The 12015-nt window shown below is 39.3% G+C and overlaps 1 protein-coding gene across 1 annotated transcript in view; it reads left to right on the forward strand.

Annotated features, from left to right (window-relative positions):
- Positions 1 to 432: 432 nt before the first annotated feature.
- LOC115748206 (mediator of RNA polymerase II transcription subunit 15a) overlaps positions 433 to 12015 on the forward strand; it is a 37714-nt gene continuing 26131 nt past the window's right edge. Inside the window, exons 1-4 of the mRNA XM_048284106.1 lie at positions 433 to 789; positions 2432 to 2543; positions 2925 to 3033; positions 11839 to 11963. Coding sequence (XP_048140063.1) covers positions 656 to 789; positions 2432 to 2543; positions 2925 to 3033; positions 11839 to 11963 — 480 coding nt within the window. The 5' untranslated portion in view covers positions 433 to 655. The remainder of the gene's footprint in view (positions 790 to 2431; positions 2544 to 2924; positions 3034 to 11838; positions 11964 to 12015) is intronic.

Consider the following 12015-nt stretch of genomic DNA (forward strand, 5'->3'; position numbering starts at 1 on the left):
TTGAAATTTCAAGCCATTATCAAACGAATTTCTACTTCGGAAGCTCAAATTTATTTCAGTTATTAAACGCATTTCTCCACCAGAAATCAACTTCTGAAGTAGAAATTGAAAAATCAACTTCTACTCAAAAGCAAAAGCAGAAAAACTAACTTCTTGCCAGAAGTCATTCCTAGGTGGAGAAGTGTTTTCATGCGCACCCTAAGCTCTTGTTGTGACCCGGCCCGACCCGTTTTCGGGCGAAGGTCCGAGGCGAGGCGAGCAAGACCACTGCTAACGACACGGCACGACATCGATGACGGCGAATCTTCTGTTCCTTTTCTTCTTCTTTCGCTTTGCTTTATATATGAACGACGTCGTCAGCTCTCAAGAATTACAACGAAAGTCCAAATCAAATCCACCCTCTTCAGGCGAAGAGAATAAGGAAAAGAACAAGGCGACCCTCTCCTCCATTTGTGTTCTCTTGTCCAATCATCTCAACTTCTTCTCTCTCTCTCTCTCTCCATCGCATTTCGGCCTATGCTGTTGGTTTTCTAGGGCTTTGTTGAGAACGCGGGAGGAGGATTTGTGGGTTTTTTCCGTTCCTGAATCGGAGTTGATTGTGTTGGTTGTGCGATTCGAATCTGCGCTTGTTTGTTGAGGTTTTTGAGGAGTGATAATGATGGATAACAACAACTGGAGGCCGACGCCGCCTGGTGGGTTGGGAGGCGGGGTCACTGAAGCTGCGCTTGACGGGGGCGATTGGAGGGCCCAATTGCCGCCGGCATCGCGGGAGAGGATCGTCAACAACATGTGAGTACCTCCTTCCTTCGCTTGGGTTTTTAATATTTTTTATCATTTCGCAGGGACAAGTGTGGAGTCTATGAAGGATCGTTGCTTGGGAGTGATTTCCAAGAGTTTAGTATGTTAGAGGAAGTAGTGGTTTTGCAAATATGGTCATGTTATTTGGTCGAGGCGCAACATGAACTCTGAGGAATCTTTCCCTGTAAATTTTTTCTCGTTGGATAGTTTTAGTTTTAGTTTTAGTTTGTCTCAGTGTCGGATTTAGCAGGTGCTTAGGTCACGTCGTAATTTGGATGTAATTCTTTGTGAAGTGTAGAGGTAAGGCCGTGTGGCTTTTTGGCAGGAAATCAGTCACAGTATGATTTCCTGTTACGCTTGTAACCTGAACCTGAGGTTTTGTAAGCGTCTTATTGCTTGTACGTGGTACTATTTTCGATTAATCTCAAACTTACTGGTCCGTATAAGCTGTTGCTGGAAGAGGTACGTGGGCAATCAGTTGCTAATTGGGGGGTCGGGGGTAAAGTCGTTGGTTCTTGAATATAAAGCTTCGCTTGGAAAATGGTTGTGTTGATTTAATGGGGAGAAAACTAGACCTGGAGAAGGGGTACTTGGTTTCGAAGATACAGAGTGGATGACTAAATCTAGTTGAGGAGCACATGGACTCGGGCTTTGGAAGCACATTATGCAAGGATGGGATGCTTTCGGATACAGACTTTCTGTTAGAGTGGGGAATGGTAGGAATACTATGTTGTGGGATGACATATGCTGTGGAGACACTGCTTTCAAACACTTATTCCTGAATGTGTATGCACTAGCATGAAACAAGATAGCTAGGGTGGCTGATTGTTGGAAGTCTAACAATGGAGAAACAATGTGGGAGATTGATATCTTACATAGTGCTCAAGATCAGGAGCACGAAGCTTTCTTGAATTTTTTTGAGTTGTCCTATCTTGCGATCATAGATGTGAGGACGATAGGCTATGGTGTTGTAACTCTGGAACTTTTTCTGTCCGACTTACTTTCTACTCAGATGCCATTACAACAGAGCACGCTTTTCCCATGGACATCCATTTGGAAAGTCGAGTTCCCATTGAAGGTTTCTTCATTTGCTTGGGGATGTATTCTTACTTTGGATAATGTTCAGAAGAGAGGAAAATACCGGCTAATAGGTTTTTTTTGTGCAAGACTGAAGAAAAGAGCACGAATCACTCATTTTTATATCGTAAATGGACCAGAAAGATTTTGGCTGCAGCTTTTTCAATATTAGAAGTGAACAGTGCGACATGAACTTTGGGCTTGGAGAGGGACTTTCAGTTCGTGTGTCAGAAAGAAACAGATTACTAAAATGATTTTTCTCCTTTATTTTGGCTCATTTGGAGATAGAGGAATCCTTGTGGGATTCTTTTAGGGATAATTAGTTGTACACTCTTCACTTTTGGTAGGATGAAAGTCCAATTTCATACATCTAGTTTGTTGGAAATGTTAGAAAGAGTCTTTTGTCCATAATTTTTTTTATGGGTGGCTTGTACCTAAAGTCGTTCTGTTAGGGGTGGTACCCCTTTGGTACCTTATTAATAAAATGTGTTGAGAGAAAATAAAATTATTGGCTAGAAAAATTTCGGCTCAAGTGCAAATCTCTTTTGATATGCAGAATGGAGACTTTGAAGAGAGCCCTTCCTGTTTCTGTTCCAGATGGTTCGCAAGAACTCAGGAAAATTGCCGTGAGGTTCGAGGAAAAAATTTACACCACTGCAACAAGCCAGGTATGATGTCCATGCCTTTTGTGATTATTTGGTATCGAGTTTCTATGTGGATAGAGGATGCATAAACAAACTGGATAGGCTTGTGCATAAAAATTAGAGAAGCGTTCTTGGATAGAGGATGCATAAACAAACTGGATAGGCTTGTGCGTAAAAATTAGAGAAGCGTTCTTTTATTCACATGATATGTTCAGAATTTTTATCATTGGCACATCTATATAGTAACTGGAACTGTTTAAATATTTACATATAGCTTTGCACCAGTGAAATCAGGTTTGCTCAGTGCTGTGATATTGCGTGAAGGTTTTATATCTGCCTTATTTTCTTTCTAATTTGAGTTAGTTATGAAGTAATATAGTGATTTCTGCTTCGTTTCCCTTTTAGTCCGATTATTTATGGAAGATATCTTTGAAGATGTTGACAATGGAGACGAAGAGTGCCATACCTAATGCTTTGCCATCTAACTCTGCTGGGAATAGCAGTAAGGACTCGGGTATGACTTACGTTCCTGTTATTTGATACCATTGATGTAGGAACGATAATTTCTGTATTGTTATCCCCTTGTATAGTATATGTTCATTTGTGTATTTGTACTATTTTTTCTTGTACATTACCTTTTGGGTGACATTACAACAGGAGTCTTAAAACTTGTTATGATAGAGACACTTGAGTCCTTAAACTTTTATTTTGTGCACTTAAGTCCTAAAACTTGTGACAGTCATGTACTTTAACTCTTCCGTTAGCTCTGTTGACCTGTTATGCTTTAGTGGATATAAATTCTAGGTGGCATATTTGTTATATTAAAGGGCACTGAGGATTAAAAAACAAAAAAAAGGGCATTAGCGAAACAAATTTTAGGACTTGCCCCGTAGTTGTCCTTACCTGGGCTTTACATAGTACGCATTTTATATACTCACTAGAGCCATGATGCTTACGGATTTTCATTGTAGTAACCTGAAGATAATTTCTTTTTTCCAATCTAGCTCATTTGTAACCTCAAATGCACATTTATACCATGGGGCAGCGGCACATTTGAATTTCTCTTGTTCATTTTGAACATATAGATTGAAGAACTAAAAGATCTCGTTTTTCTTCATCAGTAGAATTAGCTTTGCATTGTGAAGAGCAAGTTTTTGAAAGAGTGGCAGCAAGACTTAAGTTTTACTAGAAAGGGCTGAATGCTTGCATCTTTTGTAACTTGCTCCCACTTTTTATTGCCTCAAATTTTATCTTTGTTAAAGTGAGACTCTCTTATGGCATCGGAAGATGCATGCTTGAAACGGCGATTCATCTTTCTCCTTTATTTATTTATTCTTTTTATGCAGATTTCAAGATCAATTCAAGTTCATGAACTTCACAAAGATTTATATTTGGTACTTTTTGGAAAGAAAATGAGTGGTCATTGTTTGTCTGTGTTTACATGTCCATTATCCATCCAGTATCACTTGCTGGGAAAGTTTCAAGTTGGAATACAAAGTGCTGTAGAGGTTGTACTTGTGGTGCATCTATCCCTCATTCCTTACGATTTTTTTTTTTTTTTTGAGTTTTCCAAATTTATTGTTCTATTACTATTATTAGTTTCTTCTTTTCTTCTCTTTTTAACTTTTCTTTTTTCTCTTTTTGTAAAGAAGGAAAAGAAAACAAAAAATACAAGAAAAGAAAACTTGGTCAAATTCGACATGCTTCTCAAGGTCAACAGAGGCGACAAAGAAGAGAAGTTTAAAGTTGAAGTGCACAAGAACCATGAGGGAATCCTACAGCTGAATCAGATGGTGCCTGAGCAACCCTGAGGTGTGATGTTTTATATCACTTTGGTTTCCAATACGAACTCCTCTCTGCATGAACTACCTAGTGTGTCTTTGTATGTTCCGAGTTCTCCTGTGAACCGAAAAAAAACTGACGTGTAGTCTCTTGTGACTGATAAACATTAGCTCGTTTTCACTCTTACTGCTCTGTTGCGAAAAGTAATGCTGTTATTTTCTGACCATAATCGTTACAGGCTCTTTGTTTTCAAATTTTTTCTTTCTCGAAAGATGACTTAGATTGGACTTTGTCTCAATTAGGGATTAAAGTGCCAAAGTTAATCTCACATAAGAGTTTGATTTGTCGGTCGGCTAAATCTTTCACGGCTAGTTTGTTCTGAAGGCTACAGCAACGTAGCTTTGTCCCAAATTGGCAATTCCCCAAATTGAATTTTGACTAGGGCTTGTTGTAAATTTTCTCCTTTCTCAAGTTTGCTTTACGATTTGTCGTCGATTCTCCAGCAAAACACACATAATCATGTAGACTGGAGTTTGGGAACCCGGCCTCGGTGGGATCTTCGGGTCAAGAACAATGTCGTTGATGTAAACTTCCCATCCGTCCTTTGCCTCTCAAGCTTAGAAACTAATTGAGCATGCTCACTGACCCAAAATCGGTGCCTCCTTTCAAGTCATGAAAATGGTTATCGCGTTCGTACCTTATTCAATGTCGCAAGCATACGATGGGTTGATTTGTAAACATACTACTAGTTGTGAGATTTAAATGTTGTAGCTACTGCTCCGGCTTGTGTAGACACGAGTTCCTCAAAACGAGAAATAGCGATGGATGTAGAATTTGATTCGACACTGCTCCGTGAAATGACGTGGTGAGCAAATGTTGGCAGTTGGCACTATCTTAACTTTAAAAAAAAAATGAAATTGCGTTAGAAGGTAGACTTTCTTATGCTGCAAAACACGCGAACTTGTAGGAAATTTTCATATGAAGTGAGGCGATATAAAGAATCAATACGAAAATTTACATCGCTCATCTCAAAATATCAATTGAGATGGAAATAATTGTAAAAAAGAAGAAGAGAAAACTGTTCAAAAAGTCCTAAATGACAACATCTTAGAACGGTGTCTTGATAATTATGCAGATATAGCATTGAACTAAGATATTGTCTGGGTTTAAGCAACATGGAGCTAAGCTCCAAGTATCAAAAAAGAAATGATGATCCAAATTAGAAAGAGAAACATGTTACAACATCTCGATTTATCGACCCTAAATCCGATCACCCCTATTGAAACGAGAGTGAGCTCCGAGTTTTTCGAAAGTAAACCTTCTATCTATCCTTTTCCTTTCAAGGTTGGGAAATTATCCGAGCATGCTTGCTACCCCAAATCGGTATCTTCATTCAATTCATGAAAATAGTTATTCCATTCGTACTTATTCCACGTTGCAAGCATGCAATGGATCGATTCATGAATTGCGACATCCCTCAATTAACTCACTTGATGTATTGTCCTCTTTGAATCATTCTATTCTAAGCCTCGTGATTTTGTCCTTTAGCGTACAAGCAATAATTTCCTAGGAGATCACCCATTGTGATAATGCTCCCAGCTGAGCATGCTTAACTTTGAAATTCCAAAATTAAGCATTGGTTTTGTCCTTTGACATACGAGCATACACTTTCTCATATGCTTTCTACTGAGCACGGTTAACTTTAAAGTTCTAAAGCTAAGTATTGCCATTACATCAAAAGGCGCCTCCGTGACTTTCGAGCGATCTACGTGACACGGACGGTTAAATCTAACATGGACTTACAATTTTTCTTGTGAGTTTTCCAAATTTATTGTTCTATTACTATTATTAGTTTCTTCCTTTCTTCTCTTGTTTTTTTTTTTTTTTCTCTTTTTGTAAAGAAGGAAAAGAAAACAAAAAATACAAGAAAAAAAATTAAATAATACCAGGTAGAACATGTACAAAACCCGAAACTAGTGGTGATCGGTTTCATGATGGGTGGTTACCATCCTAGAACCTAGAACCGCCCGCTAGGGGCTGATTACGTAAAATGTGAATCGTGAACCACCTGCTCGTTCCATGGATCCATCCGAGAATTGAACCTCCGGTCCGGTTCGCTTCCCGATTGGATCCCGGTTCTACTCCTATCGAGCATCAACATCAATTGAAAAAGAAAATGATACCAGTTTTGGAGAAATTGGCCATGGATTGAACCTTTGCATCTTTGATGGGAATGTTCAGCGTAATGCTACAAATGGAAGAATGGCAAACTTTATCAAGCTTACACTTTGGTCACGTGAAGTTTTCTACTAGAATAGCAAGTTTTCAATTAGAATGAAAGGATCGAAGGTCATCTACGTTCTACTGACATTTCATGTTCACTGAGCCCACATTGCTTAAAGTGCAAAATTTGTATTGCCCCCGTGTCCCTGTTCATTTTTCTTCTCTTATAATGTGACACTTGGATGATGTTTTACATAGTAACGGCTTGCACTTTGCTAGGTGTTTTTTTTTTTTGGTCGTGCGGTCGCTGCAGCCTGCATGGGCGTCTGGGTGGGTGAGATGAGCTAGGTCTGAACTCTTTTTCTTTGGACGGATGGGTTTGGATTTGGGCCTTTGAGGGAGATGTTTCAGTTAGAAGAATATACATATATAATGTATAAAAGGACCGGTCCGGTTGGGCCGGTTGAACGGTTCCTACTTGAAATCGGGAATAGATTCGATACCTACTAGTTCCAAAAAATTGAAATCGAGAACCGGACCGTTACCCGTCGGTTCCATCCAAAATCAACCGTTTGGGTACGGTCCGGTCCGGTTCGGATGGATCATGGTTTTTTTGCTCACCCCTACCCGAAATCAATCATCCCTAATCAATTGTCCCAGTGACTTCCTTTTTTTTAAAAATCCAAAGAAGGATGTGATCAAACTTGCTAGTCGGCTACATGAGCAATGACAAGTGGAACGATAATTGTTGTTTTATTTTTTTATGTACTTGAGCAAGAACAACTATTGCCGGCCTAATTTTAATATTTCAAGGATCACTATGGTCATTTTAGGTTAGCCACCAAGTTTGGAATTTGGTATGCGCTGCACAAGTCAAGTAGCATTTTACTTGGGCTTGTCTATGCTCGAAGCTACAGCTCCTTTGGTACTCTCAAAAAGGTAAAATTATCAAATCGGTTCTAAAGTTACCGTATGGACGTCAATTCAGTTCTAAATTTTTCAATTTCGCCAATTTAGCCCTACAACTTTGCATGAAATTTCAATATAGAATTTTCAGTCAATTTTCGACCGAAAATCGTTGAGGTTGCGATCCAATCATTGCAAGCCGTATTATGAAGCACACCGCCACGTTAGTAATTTCGGTGAAGATTGGTCGGCAAGATTATATTGAAATATTGTGCAATAATTTGTGATCACATTGGCAAAATCGAAAAGTTTAGGATCGAATTAATATTCATACAATAAGTTTACTCTAGCTCGGGTGACTAGAAAAACTTTAGTTGGAACCAAAGATCAAGAGCCACGTTATGCTCGAAAAGAATCAATGCTCAAGCTTAAATTCACAATTAAGGGGAAATTTTCAAATTCACATTTAGGACTGAAATGAAGCAATTTTCTCAAAATTATATCAATAGTAAATCTTATTTTAAATAAGAGCATAAATTAGTCAACTTAGTTTCAAGTAAGAAAAACTAAGCTCACCGCAGGTCAAATCTTTTCTTCTTCTTTCGCTTTGCTTTGTATAGGAACGACGTCGTCACCTCTCAAATATTACAACGAAAGTCCAAATATTCAGGCGAAGAGAATAAGGAAACGAACAAGGCGACCCTCTCCTCCATTCGTGTTCTCTTGTCCAGTCATCTCAACTTGCGTCTCTCTCTCTCTCTCTCTCTTCTCTGCATCGCATTTCGGCCTATACTGTTGGTATTCTAGGGCTTTGTTGAGAACGCGGGAGGAGGATTTGTGGGTTTTTCCGTTCCTGAATCGGAGTTGATTGTGTTGGTTATGCGATTCGAATCTGCGCTTGTTTGTTGAGGTTTTCGAGGAGTGATAATGATGGATAACAACAACTGGAATCCGACGCCGCCTGGTGGGGTGGGAGGCGGGGTCACTGAAGCTGCGCTTGACGGGGGCGATTGGAGGGCCCAATTGCCGCCGGAATCGCGGGAGAGGATCGTCAACAAGATGTGAGTGCCTCCTTCCTTCGCTTGGGTTTTTAATATTTTTTGTCATTTCGCGGGGACAAGTGTGGAGTCTATGAAGGATCGTTGCTTGGGAGTGATTTCCCAGAGTTTAGTATGTTAGAGGAAGTAGTGGTTTTGCAAATATGGTCATGTTATTTGGTCGAGGCGCAACATGAACTCTGAGGAATCTTTCCCTGTGAATTTTTTCTCGTTGGATAGTTTTAGTTTGTCTCAGTGTCGGATTTAGCAGGTGCTTAGGTCACGTCGTAATTTGGATGTAATTCTTTCTGAAGTGTACAGGTAAGGCCGTGTGGCTTTTTGGCAGGAAATCAGTCACAGTATGATTTCCTGTTATGCTTGTAACCTGAACCTGAGGTTTTGTGAGCGTGTTATTGCTTGTACGTGGTACTATTTTCGATTAATCTCAAACTTTCTGGCCCGTATAAGCTGTTGCTGGAAGAGGTACGTGGGCAATCAGTTGCTAATTGGGGGGTTGGGGGTAAAGTCGTTGGTTCTTGAATATAAAGCTTCGCTTGGAAAATGGTTGTGTTGATTTAATGGGGAGAAAACTAGACCTGGAGAAGGGGTACTTGGTTTCGAAGATACAGAGTGGATGACTAAATCTAGTTGAGGAGCACATGGACTCGGGCTTTGGAAGCACATTATGCGAGGATGGGATGCTTTCGGATACAGACTTTCTGTTAGAGTGGGGAATGGTAGGAATACTATGTTGTGGGATGACATATGCTGTGGGGACACTGCTTTCAAACACTTATTCCTGGATGTGTATGCACTAGCATGAAACAAGAGAGCTAGGGTGGCTGATTGTTGGAAGCCTAACAATGGAGAAGCGATGTGGGAGATTGATATCTTACATAGTGCTCAAGATCGGGAGCTCGAAGCTTTCTCGAATTTTTTTGAGTTGTCCTATCTTGTGATCATAGATGTGAGGACGATAGGCTATGGTGTTGTAACTCTGGAACTTTTTCTGTCCGACTTACTTTCTACTCAGATGCCATTACAACAGAGCACGCTTTTCCCATGGACATCCATTTGGAAAGTCAAGGTCCCATTGAAGGTTTCTTCATTTGCTTGGGGATGTATTCTTACTTTGGATAATGTTCAGAAGAGAGGAAAACACCGGCTAATAGGTTTTTTTTGTGCAAGACTGAAGAAAAGAGCACGAATCACTCATTTTTATATCGTAAATGGACCAGAAAGATTTTGGCTGCAGCTTTTTCAATATTAGGAGCGAACAGTGCGACATGAACTTTGGGCTTGGAGAGGGACTTTCAGTTTGTGTGTCAGAAAGAAACAGATTACTAAGATGATTTTTCTCCTTTATTTTGGCTCCTTTGGAGAGAGAGAGGAATCCTTGTGGGATTCTTTTAGGGATAATTAGTTGGATAATTAGTTGTACACTCTTCACTTTTGGTAGGATGAAAGTCCAATTTCATACATCTAGTTTGTTGGAAATGTTAGAAACAGTCTTTTGTCCATAATTTTTTTATGGGTGGCTTGTACCTAAAGCCGTTCTGTTAGGGGTGGTACCCCTTTGGTACCTTCTTAATAAAACGTGTTGAGGGTAAATAAAATTATTGGCTAGAAAAATTTCGGCTCAAGTGCAAATCTCTTTTGATATGCAGAATGGAGACTTTGAAGAGACACCTTCCTGTTTCTGGTCCGGAGGGTTTGCAAGAACTCAGGAAAATTGCCGTGAGGTTCGAGGAAAGAATTTACACCGCTGCAACAAGCCAGGTATGATGTCCATGCCTTTTGTGAGTGTTTGGTGTCGAGTTTCTATGTGGATAGAGGATGCATAAACAAACTGGATAGGCTTGTGCATAAAAATTAGAGAAGCGTTCTTGGATAGAGGATGCATAAACAAACTGGATAGGCTTGTGCGTAAAAATTAGAGAAGCGTTCTTTTATTCACATGATATGTTCAGAATTTTTATCATTGGCACATCTATATAGTAACTGGAACTGTTTAAATATTTACATATAGCTTTGTACCGGTGAAATCGGGTTTGCTCAGTGCTGTGATATTGCGTGAAGGTTTTATATCTGCCTCATTTTCTTTCTAATTTGAGTTAGTTATGAAGTGATTTAGTGATTTCTGCTTCGTTTCCCTTTTAGTACGATTATTTATGGAAGATATCTTTGAAGATGTTGACGATGGAGACGAAGAGTACCATACCTAATGCTTTGCCATCTAACTCTGCTGGGAATAGCAGTGAGGACTCGGGTATGACTTAAGTTCCTGTTATTTGATACCATTGATGTAGGAACGATAATTTCTGTATTGTTATCCCCTTGTATAGTATATGTTCATTTGTGTATTTGTACTATTTTTTCTTATACATTGCTTTTTTGGGTGACGTTACAACAGGAGTCTTAAAACTTGTTATGATAGAGACACTTGAGTCCTCAAACTTTTATTTTGTGCACTTGAGTCCTAAAACTTGTGACAGTCATGTACTTTAACTCTTCCGTTAGCTCTGTTGGCCTGTTATGCTTTAGTGGATATAAATTCTAGGTGGCATATTTGTTATATTAAAGGGCACTGAGGATTAAAAAACAAAAAAAAGGGCATTAGCGAAACAAATTTTAGGACTTGCCCTGTAGGTGTCCTTACCCGGGCTTTACATAGTACGCATTTATATACTCACTAGAGCCATGATGCTTACGGATTTTCGTTGTAGTAACCTGAAGATAATTTCTTTTTTCCAATCTCGCTCATTTGTAACCTCAAATGCACATTTATACCATGGGGCAGCGGCACATTTGAATTTCTCTTGTACATTTTGAACATATAGATTAAAGAACTAAAAGATCTCGGTTTTTTTCATCAGTAGAATTAGCTTTGCATTGTGAGGAGCAAGTTTTTGAAAGAGTGGCAGCAAGACTTAAGTTTTACTAGAAAGGGCTGAATGCTTGCATCTTTTGTAACTTGCTCCCACTTTTTTTTGCCTCGAATTTTATCTTTGTTAAAGTGAGACTCTCTTATGGCATCGGAAGATGCATGCTTGAAACGGCGATTCATCTTCCTCCTTTATTTATTTATTCTTTTTATGCAGATTTCAAGATCAATTCAAGTACATGAACTTCACAAAGATTTATATTTAGTACTTTTTGAAAAGAAAATGAGTGGTCATTGTTTGTCCGTGTTTACATGTCCATTATCCATCCAGTATCACTTGCTGAGAAAGTTTCAAGTTGGAATACATAGTGCTCTAGAGGTTGTACTTGTGGTGCATCTATCCCTCATTCCTTGTCTCTTTGTGCTATTCGCAGTTAATGCTGCTATGCATGAATTGGTCGGTTCCTTGTCTCTTTTTCATCTCTAGTTATGCAGTCACAAATTCAAGGTCAAAGCCAACCAATTCCTAATTCCTTAGCTGTGAATCAGCCTCAAGCACGTCAACAGTTATTGGTTCAGAATATTCAGAATAATGTTCCATCTGGAGTTCAGGCTTGTGCCAGTCTATCGTCTACATTGCAATCTGTCTCTGGCTTGAACCAAT

Source organism: Rhodamnia argentea, chromosome 8 (genome assembly GCF_020921035.1).
Source record: "Rhodamnia argentea isolate NSW1041297 chromosome 8, ASM2092103v1, whole genome shotgun sequence".
NCBI classification, from domain to species: domain Eukaryota; kingdom Viridiplantae; phylum Streptophyta; class Magnoliopsida; order Myrtales; family Myrtaceae; genus Rhodamnia; species Rhodamnia argentea.